The 27,964-nt window shown below is 39.0% G+C and overlaps 1 protein-coding gene across 2 annotated transcripts; it reads right to left on the bottom strand.

The window, feature by feature from the left end:
* On the bottom strand, nt 1-27,947 carry trim44 (tripartite motif containing 44). Of its 2 annotated transcripts, none has more exons than XM_061283271.1 (6): nt 27,732-27,947; nt 25,417-26,051; nt 24,625-24,702; nt 18,568-18,858; nt 15,494-15,516; nt 1-1,014 (listed from the first exon to the last, which is right to left on the bottom strand). In XM_061283271.1, exons 2-6 carry the CDS (start codon nt 25,978-25,980, stop codon nt 930-932), a joined length of 1,041 nt encoding a protein of 346 aa, XP_061139255.1. In that variant the 5' UTR covers nt 25,981-26,051; nt 27,732-27,947; the 3' UTR covers nt 1-929. The 2 variants fall into 2 exon arrangements, with proteins under 2 accessions (XP_061139255.1, XP_061139254.1); XM_061283270.1 differs by having other exon boundaries at nt 25,417-26,030; nt 27,732-27,946.
* Nucleotides 27,948-27,964: the final 17 nt, after the last annotated feature.

Below are 27,964 nucleotides of genomic sequence, written 5' to 3' on the forward strand. Positions count from 1 at the left end.
TCATCCTTCAAATCAAACCAAAAGTGTTTATTTCTAGATTCAAGACGAAAATATAATGAACAGAATGGGATCAAAAATTAGGATTTTGTTATTTGTTGATAAGGATGTTGTTGCACCTTAAGTGTAGTGCTCAGGTAGTGTTTTCATGCTGTCCAATATGACCAAGATATCACCATCGCGAACATAAAATTTATGACAAAAGAAACGATAACATTCAAAATATTAGTGGTGCATTGTGAATGAAAGCCGTGCTCGAGTGGTCCAAGGTGGAAGGAGTGTAAATTAGCCACAATGTCAATTTGTCACAAACAGTGTTGTTTCATGTTTTGTTTTGTTCTTTCCTATTTTTCATGTTTCATCATATGAACAACAAAGGCAGTGAGCTAATATTAATTAACATTAATCCAGAAACATTCCTAAATGTCAGTGATTTGTTCAGTAAGGGGGTATGAGGGGAAAAAAACCCATTAAAGCCCCAGAATGACGGGAAGTTGAAAAGGCACGAGTATAAAAAGAAGCTAGATGTCTATTCTTTTTTCACAACCAATTACAAATCGGCTGTCGACACTCTCTAAAACCGAAAAACCGAAAGTAAAAATCACAGTATTGAAGAAATGCCCAAATTCTGACATTTGCCGAGCTTAATATATCCAATCTCCCTCTCTTAGTCTGCAGGCACACGAGAAAGCCCTGGATCCAACTGGCAGTGGAAATTGGGCCAGATTGTAATCGATTACAGAGGACTGCAGTGTTTCCATCAAGCAAAGTTAATGGTTGAGAAACATTCTAATTTCTGAGGAGGGAAATGATATTACAACCCCCTTGAGTGGATTCAAGGTCACTTCACTGTCATTTGAGGAGAAGAGAGACTTAAGAGCACAATGAGGCTAAAAGTAGGTTGAGGCTCAACTTAAACAGAAAGGCTACGATTAAGGGGCGTGCTCCATGGAAGGTCCAGAATCACTGTCTTCAAAGTTCTGTGGGTCCACCGGGTCTGCCCTTGGTATTGGTAGCCTGAAAAGGAGCACAAAAAGAATCAATCATATCACAATCATGAAAAATACGACACACACAGTCCATTGCATGCACATATTATGAAATATAAAAAAAATTAGTGAGATGTAATCAGTTTCAATCAATCAACACTTCAAGCAGAAAATCATCCATTTGGTCCCTTTTCTATCAGCAGTGATGTAGCAATCTGGGCCTGGAGACATTCCACACATCACAAAAAGCTTTAATTGCAAATTGCACTAACATGGTTGAAGTATACTCATCACTGCGAGGTGGAAACCTCCTGTCTAAATTTGCTTACGTTCAATTTTTTTTCATATTGGATATTATTGATATACTAGATTATAGTATACTATTGATGAGTCCTCACAGGAGTTATGGATTTGGCCATGTGAGGATTCTGCCCAACGGCAACGACAAAACATACATAATCAACACAGCAGCGGATAAAATCAATTTGAGTATTTACATAATCATACACTATACACACACACACGCGTATATAATACGTAAATCATTACATTTCGATTAGTTGCCTATCCTTAATGCAAAGTGAGTGTAATAGTTGAACTTACATGGGCATTCAGCATTTGAGTAACCTATGCTCACATACTTGCTTTGACCTAAATTCTAATTTCTCCTAGCATGCAGTCATTTCTGACCTGAATAAAACATTATGAGAGTGAAATGAAACCGTAACAGTGACAAAAATAGCTTCTCTTCCTTAAATGTGCCCAAAGTTACATCATACACTCATTCACACGCACGCACGTACACACATCCAGAACAAGACCACTGATGACAGAAGAGGCTCATCAGGAGTCATTAGGAGCTGATTGTGATGTTTAAAGCTCCTAACCCTCTGAGAGGCGAGCGATTGCGAGTATTTTGGAAAGTAGATAATCCGTTCTCAACAGGTTTTTTTTCAAGGTCGCAAACGTTTGCCAAATGTTCGGCAGACTTTGGCCTGTACTTTTAAAACTCACTAAAACTGTTGACGAACGTCTGGCAAACATTTTAAGAATATTTGCGACCTCGAACAAAACCTTACGTGAATGCAATATTCGTGCCTTCGAAAACACTCGCAGTTATTTGCCACTCAATGAGATAGGGGCTTAAGGTTTCTTTGCGTGCAGAGAAACCATGGAGTGAAATAATAACCTTTACTAAATGGCCTTTTTACCTGACTTGTGCAAACCCAAAACTTGATAAGTATGCTGTCTCCGTATAATATGTGACTTTGTAATACACAATTTGGCTGACGACTCTGAAATTGCTGTACTTAGAGTCTTAGATATATTGAATCTTCAGACTATAAACTGTGAAATGTCTCATACTTGATAATTGGATGCACTTAAAATGAGACCCAGCTCTTGTGATTTTTTTTTATTGCCTTGCCTTTAATGTTGTTAACCGTTAGCTTGAGGATGCAAGCGTTTATGACTAGCAGAACTGGCAGAGATTAATGCTATGACTGCCAAAAATCTGTGCAAGGCTGTGTCTTTAATTTTGTAAGCTATTGTGCGAGAAATTAATAGGTTTTTGAGGAATGGTATCTTTTCAAGCGACAAATTGATGGAATCGACACAAACCTGCTGGTTTTGTGTTGTGTGGCCACATGATTGCATTGTCTGACCTCAACTCCTACCGCTCCTCCAAGGACATGATTCCATCATTCACAGCCGCTGTCATCATCAAGCAGCTCAACACTGTTCTACCTTAAAGAGATAAGAAACCTCTGATATTCACCAATGATAATTTCGAGCATTGTTCCCTGTGTATTCATATTCATAGAAGCAAAGGGTTGATTTCTCTCCCTTCCTGCATTTCCTGGGGAGACACCGCTCAAAAGTCATCACGGGCAGAACAAACTATCGTTCAACAAAATGCTTGTAAAATACTCTTGTATATTTAAAACACTGCAGCAATCAGCATCCACACAAACACATGCATCTTGGCAATGCCGGCCAACAGAAACGATGACATAGTGAATACACCCACATACAGCAGTTGCTATAGTTTCTCCCATCTCACTTCAGTGCACATCCAGTGAATTAATTATTCAATAGTGCACATCCCATTCAAAATTCCTGGCAACAGTACCAGATGTACTTTCATCGAACACACTAATTTTACAGAGTATTCAAATTTGCTCCAGCATCACACAGGCCTCTCAGGCTTCGCACGCACACACCAAACCAGCCACACCCACAACCACCACACAGACACACACACACACACAAAATCGTGCAATGGACCACCCTATTGTCCGAGATGGCATCCGGGGTAATGTTTACATACAAATGCATACATGATAGTAAAAAAAGCACGACTTCAACCAAATTGAGTTATATAAAAGTAGTGTTTAGTAAGACTAAGGATGCCTGGAAAGCGGACTTTAAACCGATGATGATGATGATGAGTAAGACGGAGGACACAGCTGTAATAACTTATCCATTCCACCCACAGGAAAAAGGGGCCTTGAAAGATATAGGGTGGTGACAGAAAAAGGACAGAGGAGCCTTGACATGCAACAAAAAGTCAGCAAGTGCTTGATACGTTCTCAAGCGCAAAGTCAAAGTCCTTGCTTTGCTCTCTTCTTGTTCATTCATCTTCCAAGCCCTAAAATAAAAGATCATTTGGCTGTGCGAGTGCGTGTCCGTGCAAATAGGTGTCATTCCTGTCACCTGGGTTCTCTGCTTCCATGACTTATTCATAAGCATTAATGCAGTCAATGTATTATTGATCAGAACCGATCATTGCCTCTTCCCCTTGGTATGACCGTGGCCTGAGGATGGGGTGAGATTAGGCAAGTAGAGCTGATACACTGGCTGCGGAAGCACCCCCAAAAAAATCATAGGAATCTACTGTTTCCCGATGCATGTGTTTTCTCATTTTCGCAGGACTGTGTGAACAAGGATTGTTTTGACTTTTGGTGTAAAGCAGATGAGACCGACAGAAAAAAAAAGTTATGTTGTAAACACTCCCATTAGACAGTACAGTACATTTCTACAATAAACCCACCTTTGTAGGATTTCTCAAAGACATTTGTCTCTATTATTCCATTTGGGGTAGTCAACCCTCTGGGGGTTCTGGGAGATAGAAGAGGGTGGAGCCCAGCCTTGATGACATTTAAATGTACTGCTCCTAGGAAGGGTACTGCTACTTATCCTAAATCATGATCTAGAAAGACTCACATATTTGTGGCAGCCTCACAAGCTTGAGCCAGACTTACTGACATATGAATCATACTGCAGTACCTTGGATATGATGGATAGTGCAAATGTGTGCATGCGTGTCTCAAGAGAGGATCCAAAGTATTATAGTGGATATAAAAAGTTAAAACAACATTGTTCGAACGCAAGAGTTTTATGATGTAAGACAAATGAGTCTGAGATAAACCACTTCCAATTGTGACCACATTTTATTTGGGCAAATTTTATTAAAAAAACATAAATATTTATATTAAAAATGTTTTGAAACATTTTATTCCTTTATATGAAAGAAAATCCTCATTCGATCAAAGTTGCATAGATCTTTACTGTATAGCCACTGTTGAATGAGGAGAAGGTTATCTGTGCTTGACTAACCGAATAAAGGATAAAAGACAATGAGACTGTGCATAACAAGGAAAAAAAATATGGCTATTAGCATTTTCAAACAGTTTGGGATTCTATCTACTCAGTGTGTATTCCATCATATAAGGTGCCGGTGCTGTTCTCAAGCCCCAGGGTCTATGGGATTTGGTCTAATGAGAGAAGATAGTTAATGGTTATTGACAGAGCCCATGAGGACAAGTCATACCATTTTTCTTAAGTAAAGGGGCCCACTCTGCCCGTTTTAGGTTTAATGAAGTAAAACCCATCACTTCTCCTGGGTGATTCAACATAATAGCTTTCCAAGAACCATGGAAAATTTGATAAAACGAAAGAGACAACAGAAAGTGAGCCATAAATTGTATGGGGGATTTTTTTTTTGTTCTATATACATGGAGTCGAAAATACTACTTAGGGAAAAAATAGACGAAGAACAATGTGAACACTATTGTGTCTAATCGTGAGGGCCTATTTTGTTCTCTTTTGCCCCTCCATCTTGCTGGCCAACTTCCGCTCATCTTTATGGATTCATAGTCTTTTCTTTTATCAGACAAGCCTGACTGAGGAAGTACTTCAAGACCGGCCCCGCCCACACTTTTCGAAGGAGTTTGCTTTCTGATGTTTCCAACACTTGGCCAGAATTTGTGCTATTTCTTGCATGTATCCTAACGACAAGAGATGTGAGGGAGGGAAACAACCTGAGCAAACGAACCGTTACACCGAAGTAAAGGGAGATTCAAAGAATGGGAAACATAATTGATCAGGAGGGGATTTTGCAAGAAAAAAAGAACAGTAGCAGCTTCTGTACTGTCAGGAAATAACTGTGCTGATGTGGGAGAATGTTGAAGAGCCTATGTGGAATGTCCACATTTTTCCCTCTGTAATTTTATTACAAATAGGTCATCATCATTAAATGCGTCAAGATCGACATAATGCAATGCATTTGGGGATAACGAATCTAAGTTTAAACCACCAACTAAGACATTACTATAACGACAAGGAATTGATGCAAGAAGTTTAAACCGCCAACTAAGACATTACTACAACGACAAGGAATTGATGCAAGATGAAATATTACTGAATACTGAATACTGAAATATTGAAGTTATATAATCCAGTCCATTTAAGTTCAAGGTCCATACCTCAGACAAATTCTCAGTTTCCTAATCAGTTGGAGGGATAATAAACATTAATTGAGTTCTATCACAGACGATTGCTCTTGGTCCATTCATTTTTCGATCCCAGTAGAGCATTACAGCAAGATGGTCAAACCCTCAGATACGTCCTTTTAATGTCCTCTTTTTGTTCTTCCATTCAATTAATTCTGTTCTTCATCTAAAGTATGTTGAAGAAAATGGTTTCTGATCTTGATAAAAACGGTATCGAGAAGTGTTTGGATCTTTAAGAGATCACATGTGGAAATCTGAATAGCCTTTAATTACTTTGATTTTAACATAAATCCTCAACCATTTGTTGGACTAATCCCCAAGAGTCCTGCATACATTTATATCTGATATGACCACACGGGTTTAGGATTAATTCAAAACCCTTTGACAAGGATTGTAATACCCTCCAATGCCAGTTAAAATTACTTAACTTTACTTAATTACTAAAGAAAACAGTGTTTTCTGGGATAGAATGGAGTTGTGGTAATGTATACCGTGGTCAGAAGAATCAATAATTGTAAATTAAAAGTAGACTGAGTAGCTTGATTTTGTACTTTAATTTTTATATAAGATTTAATATTATATGATATATAATATTTAATATTATTAAATGTTAGTTTCAATTGGCATTCTATAGCATGTATTAATCTGGAGTGAATGGGAAGGTGAGATTTAAAGCAAATAAAGAGAGTGAAGTAGCAGTATGCAGGAAGAGCCAGGCTGCCGATGCTGTCAAGGTGACTGTTGAATATATGAACTATAAATATGTAAATGTGGAGCACTTATGTTTGTTCACCTTATAGCACTACAGCTACGTATTTTTACTCTTTTTGAGTTAGGCGACCCCTCCATTTCAAACATTTATCCTTTATCTTAATTGTCAGGCATTTCTTTCACTGACACTGCGAGAGACAAATGCTAACCGCTCTTTAATGACTGTTATTCATATTTTCCAGAAGTAAAAATGTATGGTTACAAGACGGATGTCATGGAAATAAGATGATTTCTTAATGCCTGCAAATTCTAAAACCAAACCAAAACAATGACAGTGTGCTCCTTTCAGACTGATCGAGTCACTGGGACATTCTTCCCCTGAAAAACAATACAACGCCCTGTGGTGTTTCCAGGCTGTTGTAGAGACTTCATCAGCTCATAGAGGCAGTGAAGAGATGCCAAAAAAAAAAGGCAATGCATCATGGCAGGGACTAAGCACAAGCTGCTGTTTAATATGACTTTTTGTGTGCTCTGCAGCTTACTCATTGCTGCAAAGTGCAACTACTGAGAATAAATCTCATCCTCCAGCAAATGCTCATGCATGGCATTGTGTGGTAAGAAAGTACATTGCAAACGACTCCTTCAAAAAGTTTGTGTGCTCTCAACTCTGTTTGTGACGCATGTATTATGCCGAGGATACCTGCAGGCGCACTGAGCAGGTGGGCGGAAAGGTCAAAGACGTACAATTAAAGACTGAGCTGATGATCGGGGATCAGACGGGTTTCTGTGCTGCAGCAGGTGTGAGGAGTTGGATAATTATGTTATGAGAAAATGAATGAATTCCCAATCCAGTTCAACACGGATGACTAATGTAATTCATGGAGACAAATTAATGCAGAGACATTAGGTTAATGCCATTTGACCTCAATCTTCCATTGGCTCATTTGATGGTGCAACAACGCTCGTGTCCACGAGGGACGGACAGGGAGGGATTATCCGAGAAGTACTCTCAAATCAATCTGGGTCAAAACTTGATATTTCTGCTAAGTATGATCAGTAATTTCTGCATTGAACAGATGCTTCTTGAATAATTGAAGCTGCTTTTGTCTTCAAGTTGGTGGACTTCATTTTAAGGACCTACAATTTTTGAGTTAAGAACTCTGGAAATGTCATCATACTGTACATGTTTAAATGAGTTGAGTTACACATTTAATAATCATCAATAACTCATTTGGCCTTTGTAGTTATGGTCAATCTAAACCTGTTTAAGTGTAACACTTCAGTCTTTTGTTCAGTTTGCTGCAGACAGGAATGCGGTGAGGGAACTGTCCACATTTGTGTCAGAAGTTCAGAACATCAATTTGTCCCTGAATGTTAAGAAAACTAAATTGCTAATAATACACTTCAAGAAAACAAGATTTGTTGTTAAACGTCGTCACTAACAAACTTGTCCTCTATTACAGTGGACCCCCAGATATGGCTCGGCTTTATCCAAACACCAGTGACAATAACAAAAATAACTTTGTTGTTGGTCTGGAATGAATTAATTGCATTTCAATGAAAACATTGTTGGTTGCAAACATACTCATGGGACAAATTACATTCGTAACCAAGTTTCCAGTGTATTTTTAAAGACTGTAAATAAGGCTTCACAGTTTAAACAAATACGTGCAACAATCCTTAGCAATGACTGTCAATTTTATCATTTGAAGTATTCTAATGTCACATTTTATGGAGCAAAGACAATTAAGAGTACAGTTATGTTCGCACTAAATTAATTTTAAGAGGACTCTGTTCTTGTTAGCCTGAAATTACTGCCTAGAGGGGTAAGCAAAATGGTTGCCAAGCCCCTGCAGCTACTCACTGCAGAACCCTGAGGCACAAGTTCCATTTATTGTACTTCATTATACAACTCCCTGGTAAGGCAATCAATGATTTTTTAAGCAAGTAGAGTAAAATCTGTCTTTCCAACATAATTTATATTATAAGGAACTAATGGGAACTGAATAGAATTTTTTTAGCACAGTCTCTAATACTCCTTGAAGTATAAATTTAATGCACAAATGAAAGAGAAGTCAGAGAAAATACATTGGGGAGATAAAGCTTTGTTTGTTCTTCTCAGTTTGCACAGCTTCAGCTTAGAAATAAGAATAGTGAGCACCAACAGTACATGGTCTTCACTCTTTATTTTACTTTTAACTTGTTATATTCAGCCTTTGCCACCGCCCAGAGGCAGATTGTCTGTTAGGTCCTCTCAACCTTTTTATTATTCCACCACAAGGCACCATCTTTTCAGGGTTACTTTGGGAGACCGTTTTAGGCTGACGTGAGTACCAAACTGCCTTTGTCACAGGGCCAAACAACCATTATGAGGGCCGACTGGTCACAGCAGTGGCTACACACTTGGCAGATGGCTGGCAGCCCAGCCCCTGCTGCCTCTTTCTCACAGCCCCTTCTGAAACAGTAAACCGCCGGCGCCATCTTAATCAGCAAAATGACCAGGTTCCCTGACATGTTACCACAGAAACGCTATATCACACAGAGGGGCTTTAAAATTAAAATGCTGCTTACACCTCTCCCACTCCTCCTCTTTCTGACCCCTACTCAGTAGTGGAGGGACATCACATGCACGTATGGCAAGGAGGACAAAAAAACAACAACAGAAAAGGTGCTGTGAAACAGAGCTAACAAACTGAATTAACAAACAGAGCTAAGAAACTGAATTAAACAAATAATTAAACTGGCTATTAGGCTGTCTCATGGTGCCAATTGTGGCAGATTGCAAGTCAACTGCCACTCATATGGTAACAGGAGTTGGTTGGGCTTGACGTGCTGAGCCAGCTTGTCCTGCCTGGTCTCATGTCGTGTCAGTCTGTAATTGATTACCTGGAAGGCAAGAGGAGTATGGGAGGACTAACAAACCACCTCCACCCACTCCAACTGGCCAGGAATGGCCGTTGGTTTGATATAGGGGTTGCAACCCTATTCTGTAAAATATCCCATATGCTACGGAAACAACAACAAAAGAAACCTACAGAAATCTAGATGGGGATCAATAAATATTCAATCAATCAATCAATCAATCAAAAGCCCACAGGAGTAACAAACTCGTATGACCGCCTCCAATGACATCACTCAGGAAGTTGGTGGTGCAAAGAAGTGGATTCTGAGCACCGAAGCCAAACTCAAGTTTGGCTTCTGGAATGTTCGAACCATGATTGAAGCTGGGAAGTTGGCGCAGATCAACAAGGAAATGACGCTACAACCTTAATATTCGTGGGATAAGTGAAACGAGATGGACTGATTCAAGATCAATCAAAACAAACACTGGACAAACGGTTCTATAATCTGGGCAAGACGATGACCGGCATCAAGAGGGATTGCCATCATTCTCCAAAAAGGCAGAGAGAAATCACTCATAGAATGGAAACCCATTAGTAACAGAATATTAACAGCCAGATTCAAGGGATAACATAACCTTACAATTATACAAAGCTACTCTTCCACCAATGATGCCAAAAAAGAGGAAAATGACCTATTCTATGACATACTGTAATCTGGAGGGGCATCACACTTTTCTCTGTTCCCAGCAAAATATTTCGCAAAATAATTGTGCAACGCATCGCAAGAGCAGATGACAAATTTCTCCGCAACGAACAAGCTGGTTTTAGAAAAGGAAAAGGATGCATTGACCACATTTTCACTTTAAGAAACCATTGAACAATGTAGTGAATGGCTTTTGACAGCATCCATCGAGGTAGTGTCTGGAAGATCATGAAAGCTATGGAATCCCCTCTCACCCAGTCAACATCATCCAACAGTTCTATAACGGCTTTTCGTGCATCGTGGGAACAAGCACTACCAACTTTATTGTAGGATCTGGAGTCTGCCAAGGATGTGTGATGTCAGTACTCTTTAATCCTGTAATAGACTGGGTAATGGGGAGAATCCCTGAGGACAAGGCAAGGGGGATAAGATGGATCCTCCATTCCACCATTGAAGACCTCGACTTAGAGTATTGAGTTAGAGTATTGAAAAATAAAATACAGCATAAAAAGACACTGCCATCAGTCTTAATGTGCTCTAGCTAGTTAGCCTGAAAATACTTACCAGAAGAGTAACAGGTTGGGAAGGTTACTTCACATTCCAATACAGTTATTATATGTAAGGAATGTTTCCTTTAGTCTACACAATGTCTTAGGTTTTGTGGTAGGGCTACTGAATTAAACCTTCACAAAGACTTCCCTTGCCTCTCTTGGATGACAACTGAACAGAGGGACACTGTGGACTGAGTGAGGGAGATGTCCCATCCCACTGAGTCAACAAACATTTGCTGTGATGTTGATGTTGCAGATGTCCATCTGCAGCAGCTATGGGAAGGGAGATGTCTGCCAACATTTGTGAGTATGTGTGTGTGTGTGTGTGTGTGTCTATTCTGTCTTGACACTTCTAACCGAGGGCCAGGGGCTTGATAAGGCACTTATTCATTGCACCTTGATTCAGTCTGCCACTATCTTTCCACATCTTCTACAAACAGAGATCAGAAATGTTACTCTATTGCAGCAAAATGTAATGTGCATGTGTGTGTGTGTGTATACTATATGTATATGTGTGTGAGTGTATGTCTCGAGAAGAGAAGAGAATTGCAGAGGCAGTCCCGATCTGGTAATTCCGTGACAGTTATTGCACCATCTTCTAACTGTCCACAAATCGGCATCATGAACATTTTCTACAACTTAAACCTTTCAGGGTCAAGAGGCAGAGCAGCAAAATCAAAAAAGGATATTCAATACTTAAATTCCAATTAATCTCTGGAATGATCAAAAATATAGACCGAGCAAAATATAAATAAAATTGTAGCCTTAATTTGTGATTTTATTTGGGGAAAAAAAGAGTGATAGGATTGAGTTGAACAGTTTCAAGTTGGAATGGTTTGGATTGGTCAAAAAGTGTGGAACAAGAAAAAAACCTTGAAAATGGAGGGGGTTTTCAATAGCCTAGTCTAAATCCAGATTTGAATCTGATTGAAATGCTGTGGCATATTTCTCAAAAGGCCATTCATGCCCGAAAACCTGCCAACGTTGCTGAATTAAAGCAATTTGGAGAGGAAGAGTGAGCCAAAATATATCTACAGAGATGTGAAAGACTGACTGCCAGTAACAGAAAACGCTTGATTTATGTTGTTGCGGCTGTGGGTGGCCCAACCAGTTATTAGGTTTAGAGGCAATGATTTTTTAATCTAGATTTAGATTTGTATTATTACAAATATTTAAAATTTCCATGAAAAAAAATTGTAAAAATTCTAAAAAGATGGGTTTGACAGTCTGCCTTTGAGAAGAAAGAGCCTCTATTGGGAACAAGAATATGTGATAGTATGTTAAGATCTTTTTTTGTTGTTGTTGCTGGAAGAGCAACTTTATCATCGTGTTGGCAGCTTCTTCATGGTGATTTTCATCAAAATATTGCCTTCTGTTGATTCCTCCAATGTAGCTGTTGTAGAATCAGCCCCAATTAGGTATTCATAGAAAGCTATAATCATGAAGTCAATATGTGAGCAATGTGATTCATTCACAGCCACGAAAGGCTACATGTCTCTCATATACAAACCTCATATTGGTTTTAAGTTTCACAATAACTGTAACAGAAGGTGTGCTTCAAATTCTAATGGCTGACAACCATCATCATATAACCAAATGTCAGCATACTAATTTTGCAAAATTAAGAGCTGTTATTTAGGGTTCCCTTGTCCTCTTGGTCTTAACACTATGTACATACAGTTATTTATTATTAAAAATAATGACATTTGCATGTGAATGTGTGTCGTAGTATTTATTTATTTATTTTTATTCCAAGAACATGCAAATCTATATGTGTTCAACTGTGAGGCTAGTCAATAAAGGAAAATGTAGGGTAGTTTAATATTGCTGACTAATTAAGGGGTATTACTTAAAGTTCACTGCATACACCTCTTTTGTAATCATAGTGAATGTGCCAAACTTTCAAAAATTCCCATTCTGACTGGTATTCTAATTCCATTGATTTAAGTGCTCTATCGGTCACCATTAGTCTCCTTAGGCAAAGTTGCCACATGCAGAATACTATGTGTTTTATTTCCCTTTTTTTTAAATATTCTCCAACAATTGGAAAGCAGCCATCCCTAAAGACTTTTGCCTTAATGCCTAAAGGCATTTCTAACATTGAATAGTCAGTTTTGATCATATAATTCATTTAGTTCCTTCATTTCTAAAATATTGTGGATAATCGTGAACAAGTCAGCAACTCACTGAATTCCATCTAGTGTACACATTGTACCCCTGAAATTAACTGACTCCTTTTGGAATGTATCCAACAAAGCTAAATTCAACATCGTATTGATTGGTTTTCTTTTAAGTAATAAATTCCACAGGTCGCATAAAACACAATAAAACATATTTTAAGGACCAATATGTGCAAGAGCTCCATAGTGTTCATACAAATAAATAAATAAATAAAACATATATAAATGTAAGAAAATAAAAAGAAAATAAAAGAAAAAATGAAGGGAGAGCCAGGAGAAGCAAGGCATGTAATTGTTAAATCAGAGGAACGAAAATTTAAATTTAATTTAAATTAAAATGCATCTCATTAAGGCAATAGTTTGGTGGATGACCTGAGAGCAGAATTGAGATTTGAATTTAGAAGACCTTGGCAAGCACTGCATTGATATGCAACTGGTGCAAAGATGTGTGTGGGTATGGGGATTATAGTGTGAGGGGAACACTTTGTCTTGAGTGATATTTGGGTCAGACAGCAGAATTCTGTTTTTGCTGCTTTATCAATTCTTTCTCTCGATTTCTTTTGTAGAAAATCCTCTATGGATTTCTGCCTCTTTTCTCTTGTTACACTTTTCCTCTTACCCTGTTATATAAATTAATTTAACTTGGGGGTCCTGGAGATAAATTAATGGATTGTCAAGAATTGAGGAGATTGTGTGGAATTCATTGTTAATTATTCATGTCTTGAAGCATTTCAGACAAAATCGAGGGCACGACATGGCTGATACCAGCAGAGGCGCTGTCTATTCTTTATACACCTAAGAAATGACAAAATAACATTGGCTATGGGAAACTGAGCTACCTTCACAGATCTCTAAGATACGGCAACCTTTCCAAAGAGTAATAATCTGCTCAGTACAATCCAGGCATCTGAAAAGGAGTTTAGAACATTCCGGGAATTTTACATCAATTTGATCAAGGATATTTTGTCACCCCAAGTCATCCATGCAATGCAGCCATCTCATGCTAGACAATGAATTCACACATAAGAATCTCCCTTGAAGATATTGCTTAAAAAAAAAAAAGCTATTAGTTATTTACAAGACAATGGTACTTTCCACTAGCTACAAAAGACTCCGCAACACTGCAATTTAGTGCAATACAGGGAGTAATTATATCAGGGAATGTAGTAAGAGGTAGCAGTTAACCTTGGTCAAGGGCAGCGTCATCTCACCCTTCGGCCCAGCCTTGCTGCCATCTGCTTCAACCTGGGAGCTCATAATACTGGCTGAATCATTAATGACATATTGTTTTCCACTAAGTAAATATAGAACACTAGAGACAATATGATAGATATAACATGCACTCAACACTTACAACCTGTGCTCGCAAGATATGTACAGTAAGTCACGTGTGAGCTTTACATACATTAGTGACACACTCGTGCCTTTTGTTTCTCACACGTGAACCATAGCAAGTAGCTCATGTGCATTGGGAATCGCTTGCGAGCAAGTTATATGTTACGTATGCACATTATGCAGCTGATATGCGAGATATGTAACGCACAAATTCGCTTCACTAGCAGTCAACGCTCCTCATCCATTTTTGTTGAGAGCAAACAAGACCTCAACGTAAAACATATTTAAATACCTTAAATAATAATGTATAATATAAACACTATATATTGAGAGAGAGAGAGAGAGAGAGAGAGAGAGAGAGAGAGAGAGAGAGAGAGAGAGAGAGAGAGAGAGAGAGAGAGAGAGAGAGAGAGAGAGAGAGAGAGAGAGAGAGAGAGAGAGAGAGAGAGAGAGAGCAAGAGAGCAAGAGAGTCAATGTGAATATCGTTTTTTTCTCATTGGAAGGATATGCTTTACTGAGGAGCCCTGTGCAGATTTGTATGTTGTTCTGTTTGGGGCACTTTGAGAAGAGCACAGGTACACAACCAGAAAGTGCAAGAGGCCCTTCTTTTTTCTCACAGGGCAAGTCTAAGATTGAAAAATGTTTGAAATGGTCTGACACAGACCAAGGTAAAAAGAGTCTTTTCATTACAAATGAACACAGACGCGACTGCCCATCAAAATATGGATGTTGTTTGTTAGTTTGCTTGCCGTAGAGCAGTCAAATCAAACCCCTCGTCCGTGGAGCAATTTTCTCTGCCCCACGGGACCACTCAAAACAACATAGAATTGTTCGCCAAACTGAACATCATCAAAATAAATGAATAAGGTAACTTGGTCACTGAATAGTTGCAAGTTCACAAAGGTTATATAGACTTGCATGGACTGGACCCCGGTGGAAAAAATGTTGGGGAGCACTGACATGGTGGAAATTTTGTGGTAGTATTGTTTAAGCAAATTCATCCACGTTGATACTCGAGTTCAATGCGGAACGACAGTCACACCTTACTGAGCTCATGGTTCATATTCACAATTTGTTTTCCGCCAGTTGAGCTGGCCACATCATTAGAGATCGCATGGAGGAGGTTGATCTAATGCAAATGTAATGTTCTGTCTTTAAAAGAATTGAAATAATGCAAATATATTTATGAGAAGAGCAGTGTCGACAGTAGTTTTGTCCTTTGGTCAGTGATTGCTTTCTCATGAATCTGTTATGAGGAACATTCAAGTGCAATTTGCATGTTTTATTAATCCCACTAAAATGGCAGGCCGTATGACGTTATACTGAAAAAAGTGTTTCTAATGTGCCCTTAGTTTGTAAAGGTGACCATGGATCAAAGTGGCTTCCTTACCTTGGTCTGGCCTCAAAGTCACGCTGCAAACAGAGAGAAAAAGAAAAATTTACCAAGAATAAAATACTAAAAGTAAGTGTGCAGGTGTCATAGGTAATAAAGTACAAGGTAAACAACATAATTCACATTAACTAGGGCCACAGCTAGTGTGGCTCCAAAACAGGCTCATAAATACTCACTCTCACTTTGTAACCACAGGGAAAGCCGGAATCGATCCAGACACCTCTGAACTGTGAGGTGACATGGTAACCAATGCTCCACTGAGCCGCCCATACATGTTTTAATGATTTATAATTGATTTTATAATGATATATTATTATTTATTTTTTTTGTCACGGATGGTTTTCCTCCCAGTCAGGGATAGACCCACAACCAACTCATCACTTGCTTGGGAGCACAGAATGCTAACTGCTTAGCTAATGGTCCAGGTTGCGTGCACAGTGCACAACACAGTACCGTATTGGCCCGAATATAAGCCGATGTTTTTTGTATTGAAATAAGACTGAAAAAGTTGGAAAAGTTGCTGGTGTTTATTATTATTTAATATTGTTACTAATGTGGCAGACCTATGGACCAGGCCTCTCACCCAGCAGCCCTGCAGTTCGGGGTGGAGTTGTTTGTGTGCCCTTTGTTGCATCATGTTGTATTTGTTGCTTTGAAGACTTGAATCTTGCCAATGTTGTTGGCAGGCAGTCTTGGAAAAAAGACGTGTTTGCAAAGTCAGCTGCGTGTGCTTCATACTGCCACACTATGATATAGTAAGTAATTTAAGCAAATTTGTTATTTTAGAAGTGTGTACTAAACTGGTAGTCACTGAAAGTAATCAGTGCCCAAGAAGTAGCTCTTGCTTTCAAAAAGCTTTGCGAGCCCTGGTGTGGGTAAGTGCACTCCATTTAACATTATGACCAAATTTCATTTTTCATTTTTTTGGACTACGACGTGTTTTTTTGGCAAAAGTAGAGCGAGTGACCCATTTTAAGTGACTTGGGATTTGCTGTTTAAATGGTAAATGAATAGCGAAAGCAGATTTCCGGTGTTAGTCCAAACTCTAATCACCATCAGCAATCAATCAATGAACGAAGCCCATCATTTCTCAGTTATAGGAGCAATCTGCAGCAGAGATACAACCACGACTGATACGTAACTAACCCATTGCAGCATCAAGAGTAAACTAAAGATACCCTGGCTGATGGTAACCTAAGACAAATACAGCAACGTGATGTTTTAATTTGGAGCCACAGAGCAGTAAATGCTTCCTCTTCAGTTTTTAAAAGAGAGGTGAGGGAGCATGTTAACTGTTACTGGGTTTAAAAGGCAGAAGAATGAAGATACAGTTCGGGCCTCTGGAACAATCAAGCCACAGTCATTTATCCTGACAAAGGCTGGCAAGCATAGAAATAGATACACTATCAGTAAAGGCATAATTTAAGGTGGCTAATTTCTTTTCGTTAGAACCATACACATTTTTTTTGTGTGGCATGTTAAATCTTACCAGCCAATAGCATGTAATTGCTTATTGACAAGGTTTTCTTAATAGACCAATTCTCTGCTTGAACATTAAATGCATTATTTAATTGCATCAGTAAGATCAAACCCTCGGGTAAAAATGTTCCTTCTTCCTTCCTTCTCAATAACTTGTTCTAATGTTGCGGCGACGCCTTGCTGATGGCTTCTTGTCAACCGTGCAGAAATGGGCAAGTCCACACAAGTTTTAAAACGACAACCAACTTAAGCATTAGATTTATGTCAAGGAAGGCGCTCGTTGTAGATTGCTTAACGTAGCTGCCGTAAAACACAACTGAAATAAAGACAAACGACTTACCATTTGAAATAGTAGCAGATGTTTTTTGAGCCACAACATGACAGAAATGCTTCAGCATCGTGCTGACATACATTGTTTTTAAAAGAGGCAATACGCATTGTCTTTTTGCTTTGTATAAAATGACTTGCAGCACTGCATCTTACAAAGTTGTGGAACTCTTCTTTGTGTGCATTTGCATCATACTGCCCCCAGGTGGCTGAGGTGCACACACCAAAACAAATGAAACTTTTATCGCAAGACAGCAAATGTAATTCCATTTGAAAAGTTTCTTACATGAAGAGTATCTTCCATGTGTAGATCAGAATATCGACGACAGCACGGCCGACCGGGCTTATAACCATGCCGGCATTGACCGCTACCCCCGCAAGTTGACCACTACTATGAGCAAGAAGAAGCTGGCTAAGAGGTCCAAGATCAAGGCTTTCATTAAAGTCTTCAATCACAACCACATCATGCCCACCAGGTTGGTGCTCCGGCTGCACCTTTGGTCTGCGTGCTTGGAAAACACTTTGCATTTGGAGGTTCAAAATGTTTTTGTTGCATAGATACTCCGTGGACATCCCCCTGGATAAAACTGCGGTAAACGAGGACGTCTTCAGGGATCCCGGTGTAAACCGCAAAGCCAGACGAGAAGCAAAGGTGAATTTTGAAGAGAGGTGTGCTTCCGTTTCCAGAAAATTCTAACCAGTTAAGTTCACCTTGGTGTCATCTTGATTGGGTTCATTGCCCTTTTGGAGGTACAAGACAGGCAAGAACAAGTGGTTCCTTCAGAAGCTCAGATTCAAATATTCTCTCAATTTCACTAATGAAACTGTTAAAAAAAATTGTTTTTGCTAAGCCTTTTGAGAGTTCTGTAATATGATAACTATGAAAAAAACTGCGACTTATAGTCCGGAAAATATGGTAATTCAACTGATGTGTAAAAGATTTGAATAATCATTCAATGTGCGCTGCTGCATCTCAGTAACTGTGCACATAAACGTCTGCGTATACATGGGGGCACACATTTATAATTCCTGCAATGTGAGATAATTGTTGTAGAAACGGCGCATTAATTCATTCATTCATGCCAAAGCGGGGCATAATGGTTTCAGGCATGGTTGGGCTGGCTGACCGACCGACCAATAATATTTAAGGATGACCTAAGCGAGGTACACAATGAATGAGCATTCTGTTAGACTATGAGCTTTTTCGGAGTAGGAGATACCATTAAGAAGTACAGGATGGGTCATGAGGATGAGGAGAAGGTTACCGTTAATCGATGGTCCAGTCCTGATGCTCCTACGATGGCTTTTACTGCCAGTGAGGGGCTCATTGTTGTTGCTTTGTCCAACAAGCATAGCTGGTGTGTAATGCTGGCCATTTCGTCCTGGAGACGCTCAGTTTGGACGTTGATCTCTGCAATCTTCTCTGCAGCAGCTGCTGTCAGGAATGCCTCTTTGAGGTCTAAAAGGTGTAGAGTCCTTTTTTCTTCCAGAGATACCGCTCTGCGAAGCGCATCGAACTGACTGCTCACATATGCCTCCAATTCCATTGTCGACATCTGATGTTATAGTTGAAAGGACAGAAAAGTATAAATAAATGAAAAAATAAACCATTGGATTTATGTCAATGCTTTTCTATAGAAGTCTCTACTCAAATAATTAATACATAACTCTAGTCAGTTCTAAAACGTACATTTTCAAGAAATGTGTCCCTCCTTACATGATATATTACTGTATTTACACAATTAGTGGGAATAGACTCAATGGCATATGGGTAGGCGGTGGGCTAAGATTAGATTTTGTGTATTTAGACAATCCCTGCTGAGGGAGGACTTCTTTTTTGTTCTTTTCAACAAATGAAATACAATATGTTGACACTCTTAGTAGCTCTGTACTTGACTATATACAGTACAATACGACATACACCCATACGAATTGAATTAGGCTATATACGTACGTACTTGACTATATACAGTACAATATGATGTTTCGACTTCCTGGGGTGCTGGACTTACAACAAGCTCTGGAGCACACAAAGCAAAATAAGTGACGGGGATCATGCCCACATTTTAGGGTTGAAGTATGTTAATAGCTCTACTTAAACAGCCCTAAATGGGACTTAAGTTCCCCTCAGTGCAATTAGTTTGTACTGCTGACATAAACACTATAATAGATCTCCGGCGAGCATCTCCTCACCAGCATGCAGAGGACTTCATAGGCTTCAGCAAGTAAGGGGTCAGCACATTTGATAAGACAATATAATCACATCTTGCCATAAGTCAAACAAGTGTAATGAGGCAGGGTAATCACTTCACAGGGCAAGCAAAGGGTAATAATTGTTTAATTCGGTGGTATCTTTTTAGCTTACAAATTAATCTACATGCACCTCAATAGACAAACATAATGTTTCCACTGGTAATGTTTAACCTGTCAAGCTGGAACATTCAACACCACCGCCAAATGTCAGTTGTCAGTCAGATAGAGTGGTAATGGTAAACATGAAATAAACACACTATTGTAAACTATTTAAACACCTGAGATCTCATTGAGGAATCTTTTTCAAAGGTATTAATATCTGATTACAGAAAACTCACATGTATGCGAAACAAAACATTTTAGAAAATTAACATTTATTTATTTGGGTTAGTACATTGTCACCATTCATTACAATTTCATTTCATGCATTGTTAATACACGACTTGCCGAAATGGGCAACGAGATGAAGCAATTGTGCTTTTCTAGTTCCGCCTCGATTTCAACCAAGAATTTACATCCCCTAGCTCCATAGATGCACTTCTATATGTTACTTTTGCTACCACAAAAAACTAGTGATGTCCTTGTTGTTGTATACAGAAACAACATGGCTGTTCATAATTTATTTTTTTGTCCAAGTGTCCGAATGATCTGCTTTCTGGGCGGTTCATAAGAGTCTTTATAATCCAAGTTTCAGATATTGCAATGAGGTCTAGGGCACTGGCCTTGCTTGGAATGCTAGACGTGACATAGGCCGATAGTCAAAATAACTCAGAGTTTATTTTATCATGTTGACACGTCGACATTGGTATTGTTTTAGCAATGAACTCTTCACTGTTTTTGTAAGGCCTCCTTCTGATTCAGATTAGCGAGCAAATCACTCATGATTATTACTGGTTTTTTTCTGTCTTTTCTCATATTAACTTCAAATGATACAGATTCTAATACATTTTCTACCACCACTGACAAGGAATCTAATGTTTCAGTATAGAGCATAACTCCTCTACTAGATTTGTTGCTCTTGCAGACAAATTTGCATCCTTCAAGGTGGAACCCCGCCTCCAAACATCTTTAGTTCAAATTTTTCAAAGACCTAATCCAATGCCAATAGATAGTCCTTTGTTTTTCTAAAGTTGGCGTTTAAACTCCTTCTGTTGCAATAAATCATGGACAGCTTTCCTTCCAAATCAATGCGGCTGTTCAACTGATCCTCAAGTAATATCCAAATTTGTCCATTCCATCACAGTAGTAAAGCAGTCCGGATCGATATCTTCATTAATCTCGGTAATGATTATTCATTTCCCAGTTTATGTTGTCATAACACAGCCAAATCCACCAGTTCTTGCAATTTACTTCATATTTATTAACTACGACAATTAAAATGTGAAATGAACAATACAGACTTACTTCAACAAGTGAATATTATTTTCACACCAAAATGTCTGTATGATGCTGTGACTGATTCCCCGGGGGTAAACTTCATGCATCCCATCTGGAGATGGAGACTGCAGAAGCTCTTTCGACGTACTACTACAGCAGGCCATCTGTTTGGCTTTCGAAGCACTGAAACTGCTCACTGCCATATTTATTCTACCTCTATTTCCGCATCAAGGATCTCTTTAGTTATCACTCATTACATAAAACAAAACAATAAACACAGTCCTCCCAAACAATAAACAGAGTCCTCCCATCTCAAGTTCCTATTTCCAATGTCGAAAATCTCAATTCTATATTCAGTCAATCAATCAACTATTTTTATTTGAACACACCATTTACATTTACAAGTCATTGTGGGCCGATATTCCAGTGTATATAAATGCTGTGGCTGATTCTTAATTTTTTTTTTCTTATATTTTATCATCTTATATATTTGATTCTTTCACATACCAACTAATCCATATTGGCAATTTATTACTTTACAAGCTGTCAGTTGGCCTCTAGGAACGAAGGCAATTTATTTTTATTGTGTGGCACAAACACTGTTTGTATGGCAAGATAAAAAAAAAAAAAAACCTTATACTCATATCTAAGTACGTCAATTAATTTAAGGCATTTTTATAACCATTTACATGTATGTGGAACATGTCAAAATTTTTTAAAGAAAGCAGTCCCTTGAGTACGGTGTCAGCCTTCACATCCACTTAGCCGCTCCCTTCTCACTTTCTATGAATGTAAGTGGAAAGAAAGCAGTGAACATAAATCCACGGAACACTGCTGCGTCTATTAACCAAGCCACAACAGGAATTCTAACATAAATCTGATCAGCCTTATTATCTCATCTGACACATTCTTTCACTACCACAGTCAATCTGGAGGACCGCCTCCAATCTCTCTGCCCTTTCAGAGGTTTCCCGTGGCCTCAATTGCAGATGGGGCCTTGAAGCTGGATCCCTGTTCTTTGTTTACTGGGAACAGCAATGTGCTCTCCTAACTTTTAGTTAGAGAATATATTTCCCTGAGAATATATCAAGCTTGCATGGAAGATGCATTCATGCTTGCTAAACTTCATTTGCATCTATGTTTGTCCATTGTCTGCACTGTCAATTTAAAAATATTATCCTATCTTTGAATAAAAAGGGACAGAAAATAAAACATGTTTTTTTAACAAAAAGTTTTAGACAAAAATGTTTTTTGTTGACACCTTTTAACTGTTTGTTTCTTTCTCACACAGAAGCCCAAGTAGCAAGCCAAGCCACCTTCTTTGGAAATGATACTGAGTCACTCAATTAAAATTCTGTGAGCAGAGGCAGGGCTACAGACTTACGACGCAATGGGAGAAGGGGGTAGAAACGAAAAGTAGAAGGAGAGAGGATAGAACAAAGTAGATGAGAGGAACAACTATAAACAACTGATGTATGGAGAAACACAAAAAAAAAATCTTTTTTTTTTTTTCAAAGTCTATCCTGGTTGTTCTTGAAGGTTTTACAAGGCAGAGAAGATATATTTAACCAATGCGCACACAGATCGTTGCACCAAGATACTGAAGTTCCACATATCTTTGCATGTCGATGTGTCGAAAAGTGTTTGGAGATGTGACATTCCCTTTCATGTAAATAATTACAAGGTTAAGTTTTAAAGAGTCAATGATAATTTCATCTCATCCTGCCCACCTCATTTCTTCTTCCTTCTCAAACTCTTAAATCCATTCACACAGTACCACTCTAACTTGTGCAACTTATGTCTCGTCTCTTTTACTAGCTCTCTAACACAGAGACCTTTCCTTACCAGAAGCCGTCACTCTGATGCTTGCCTGCCATGCATAATAATGCAAGCGCTGACATTTGGGAGTGCAGAGAGGACACGCTTACAAATCCACATAATATCTCTACCATTGCCCGAATAGCAAGCGGGGAAGTGGGTTTCGGCCGATGCAGTGCACCTCTATACCCATCGCTACAGCAGATGACTGATTAATGTAAAGGCAGTCCTAGGGGCACTATTGATATTTCAGTTGGATAATAAGACAGGTGCCGGTTACTTAAATGAATGCTATTGAAGTTAGATCAAATTTCTGCGACTCTGTTCTCATTTCTTCCACTGGGTTCAGACCTAGTCAAGGTGGAGCCTACACAGGCGGCTGAAAAAAACACATGCTCTCAATGATGGATGACAGTCTGAGACTGCGGTAGCTAGACCTGTCCTTGATGCACACATTGACATTGCGCATTACACAACAAGTGCAGTCAAGTGTTATTTGCAAAATATGTCCCGTGACAAAAAAATACACATTTTGCAAAACTGTGGTTGATATATAATTTTTTTTTTAGATATAGATACTGTGACCTCTTTTCGCAACATAATTTTCTTTGGCTGATTATAGAAATGTGTACCACAGTAAAAAACATAATGTTACAGTCTATGGTAGTGGGATAAGAGAGGTGTTAAACTCAAGGCCCGGGAGCCAGACCGTTTTATCTCACCCGAAAAAGCAAATTAGGTATCAACTTCATTTTTCTTGCAAATTGATGTGTATTTGTGGTGCTAAAATGCGATCATACATCTATACGGGATCATAAAGGCCCCCTGAGGGAAACCATAAGCATGATGTGTCCCACGACAAAAATGACACCCCTGCACGACAGCCATTTTATAGACAGCTTTATACCATCCCACTCCTGTAAAGTTACCGTTTAGAAAAAATCAATGCCGAAAAAATTAAAGTGCAGCATTATCAACCACTCTGCACAATTAAATTAAAAATATATATATTGCTCAATGACTGTGGCAATCGCTCTCACACTTGATCTATTCCAGTCTTACTTATATTTCTTATCAGTTGAGCACGGATGATAAGTTATAAAATCCGAACCAAAAAATTAAGCAGCAAGAAGATGCTGTCAGGGTTTCCTCTATTTTCTGCTGTGATTATATCTAAATTAGTAGGAATGGAGAACTTAAAGCTAAGGCGCTATCAATATAAGACAGTGTATGTACATCTGCGAAGAATGACAGAAGGGGAATGTTGTAATTAACATGTAAATTGTCCCTGTAGTAATTACCCAGAATGTTACTTGTGTATAATGGCACTGCATTAAATCAATGATCGTTATTTACCACTGTTTGAAACACATAACACATACCGTTAAATCCTTGAATTAATTAATTGATTTAGGTCCACTGGAGTTTAAGCCGCAAAAGAAAATCTACAAACGTGTCTTTGCCACTGCACTGTCTGAGCCACAGAACTAGAAATTTACAAATGAGAAACAGCTCAGCGATGACACTTCAATTTAGTTCATGCAAAAATAATACACATTTAAATTTGAACTAAAGGTCATCTCATTCCAAGACTTGTATTTGTTTGACCATTTTATTAGCGGTCTAAAAGCAACTAAATAGATTCATATTATTGTGTTGCCATACTAAAGAAGAACATTTCTTTCTTATAGCGTAGCATAGCATATTGTACATTGAGTGGATAAGTGTTTTTGTTTTTTTAATTCAAGTAATAATCATGTAATGACATAATGTGGTTGGCTCACAACCTGCAAACCCTGCAAGGCTACAGAAAAAACTTTACTTGGTATCTGTCTTTTTTTGTAGTCACAATTGATTGAGATCATTGAACTCACCTCAGAGTTTTTCTTTTTATTTGAGATCTTTTCTTCTATGTGCCGTGTGCAGTCCAGCAGGTCAAAACAATGCCTACTCTACAAAATGCAGACAAACAATAAACACAATGTCATTATCAATATCATTAGTCATAATAATGTATGTCACTTATAGAATCATTCAGGTTTGAATTGCTGGAATGGTTTCTAGAATAGCTGGAGTAGTATGAGGCCAGTTAGGTCAAATTTGATGGGTCAAGGTGAGAAAAACAATAAAGTAAATCCATTTCGCCCATCCTAGAGTTCTCTCATAGGAATAGACAGAAAGAGGACAAAAAGCTTGAGTGATTTTTAGCATAAATAATACAGCCTTTGGCTGTGAGTGACCCCCTTTGTCTCGCGCCAATTCATATGTAGCCCTAATGGAAGAGAAAGTGTTGCAGCTAATGTGAGCTACTTTGTTTTTCAGAGTCTTAGCAGCAGGCCCAAGGACACTCCATGATGGTTATATTGTATATTTTACATTTATCATAAAGTCTGTACTGTATATTTTGCTGCTAAAATGTCGAGCTTTCTTACTCTACCTCACTTACATCAGCACATTTCTAACAGAAACATTTAGTGGTGAATATGTGCCACCATGTCGCAAATGTAATTAGTGCTTTTGTTCTGTTACTGTTGTGATATGGCCATTTTGTGATAGGATTGTATTAAAGATGGTTCTGACAGTGACTTACATTGAAATGTCTCACCCTAAACTACTGTCACAATGGTTTGCATTAAAAAGAGTGATGTCCCATGGGCGAACCTCACCTTCTGCCAGATGTAAGCTTCATGCAGGGTAATAATCTCATGTGCCTGGTGCTCACCCTGCATAGCACATATGACACAGATTATCTTTTCATCCTGTTTACAGTAGAGGGAGCCTTCGTGCCCATGCTCCGGGCAACGTAGCCTAACTACTGACACAGCGTCCTTTTTCACTGCCTCTGTAGCAGTCATGTCCTCTTGGCCATCTTCTGAACCCTCAGCCCCCAGGGGATTCGTGGATTCACGGCCATTCGTATCATCACCAGTCTTGTCTACAAGTGTTGCTTGTGCCAGACCTGCATCCTGTTCATTCAGAGACCCCGTCAAAGACTCCTCCTTAGTCCCACTTCCAAATCCGGAGTCTCTATTTGCGTTAACTCCACTAGAGTGAGTCCCCTCATGGATATAGGGCGTTAGTGGGTGATGTGTACTGGAGCCATGTCTGTCAGCATGCAAACAGCAGAAGGCAAAGCCACAGGTGTGGCATACTTGCGTGGCCAGTTGAGCCTCATCAGGCTCACATGCATCACATGTTCCATCCATCTGCGGTAGCTCCTCCAGACTCATGATTCCTTCCAAAGGTTCTCCTTTGTGGTCCCTGAATGCTTATAATATACCTGGGTGGTAGATGACAGCATCTTATAGAAAATACAGTGAGTAAACGAGAGGATAATAACTAAGAATGCTTCTATGAGTGGATCTATTAATCACACAGTGCAAAGATCGAGACACACAAACTGTTCCCGCTGATATAATAAAACAGAAAAAAACTGGATGGGGGGAGCCCACAGAAACAAGCTTTACCAAAGTACACAATTTTACGAAGGCAGGAAACAGGAAGGAAATTTTGAAGTCATGGAACTATTTGACTGCAAACACTCACTTTGTGTACCGACTCACAATAAGAGCTGGCTGTGTAGGCTGATGTCTGAATCCACACTAACACAGCAAACAAGACTAGCAAAGCAAATGCTTCTAATAATATGTTGGCTAAGAACAATTATCTGGACCAGATGGCATGAACATGCTGCATTTAATACGGTATTTCTTTTCCCTCATGTCTGAGACAACATTTTGTGCTCCTGCTGATGCACATTTCATCTAAATTCCTCCAAAGTTTATATATCAAATTATTGCAGTAAAGTATTGCATTTTTTCCATTTGTGCAGTGCAAGATGTGTGTTCTTTCAATTCCGTTGCCATAAATCTAAATATTATTTGCTGTTGCTGTATTTATATTTTTTTCAACATATTTCATAGAAAATATGACGTTCACTCGCGTGCGTTTTTCCATTCGTGTACAGTTTTTTTCCGTGTATAGTGCACCCCCATGTATAATACGCACCCTAAAAATGGCATGCTGATGCTGGAAAAAAGCCTGTACCCATGCATAATACGCACCCAATTTTTATGAATTTTTCTTTATGATTTTTTTTTTTTCAATGATCGTCACACACGCAGGGAGGCAATGGGTCCCATTTTTATAGTCTTTGGTATGGTCTTAAATAGGCTGGATGTATTTTTTTTGTTGGCGTTGATTTCTCTGAGTGCCCGTAAAGGCACCACCGCGCTCCGTGCGCGCACGGGAAAGAGGCGTGCGGACGTGAAAAAGGCGGCTCTGTATGGGAGTGACGTTGAAGAGGAATAAAAACACCCTTGGAAACCAAAACTTGGTGATTCCAAGTTTCATTTCGAGGGACATTTGTCACGTCTCGTCCCCAGTTTTGCTATGTGTTGCTATAGTTTCTGTTCGCGTCGCCCCTCTCTTCCTGTGTCACCTCAATCGATGTAACGTGTTTTGTATTTAAGTCCTGTCTGCCCCACGCTCACCGTCGGATCATTGCATGTGTTACTGTCATGATGTCTGTTTGCTTTCTGTTCCTGTCTTTGGTAATGTCACCCTGTCTTTTTGTTCCACGACTTTGTCGGTCAGTCCTGTTGTTGGTTTTGTTTTCTAAAAAAAATAAAAAATAAAAAATATTTTTTTTTTTATTTTTTTTTTTTAATTTTTTGTACCAATGTACAATGCGCACCCCAGATTTTGGGACAATAAATTTGTTAAATTTTGCGCACTATACACGGGAAAAACGGTATGTGTGCGCCTGGAGGCGGGGGTGGGGGTGGGAGGCACCAAAGTGGCCATTCAAGCTATGACCGCCGCTGCACGTTCCTATAAGCGACATACACACACGTCTCGGGTGGGAATGAAAATAAAAAGCATTACATTTTATCATCGTTGTTAAATTAAGTGTGATGTTTGCAGGGTGCTTGTTTGCACGAACACACACGGTCCTGGAGAGTTTATTAAGTTTACTTACTGATCGGTGTTTTCGTGCCCCCACCTCGGCTTTTCTTACAAGCGCTTGTTTAGGACGAGTCAGCTGATGCTTTGCAGCTATCTTCGTAGGAGTTGGCGACGTGCTTAAATTTACTGATCTCCCAAAGTAACTTTCACTTTACAATGTTAAATGGTAACCGAGCGAGCAGAGTTTACTTCCCTGTTTTTTTTACTTCCGCTAAGACGTCACACATGCAAGCGTAATAACAAACA

This window comes from Syngnathus typhle, linkage group LG7, assembly GCF_033458585.1.
Source record: "Syngnathus typhle isolate RoL2023-S1 ecotype Sweden linkage group LG7, RoL_Styp_1.0, whole genome shotgun sequence".
Classification (NCBI taxonomy): Eukaryota; Metazoa; Chordata; class Actinopteri; order Syngnathiformes; family Syngnathidae; genus Syngnathus; species Syngnathus typhle.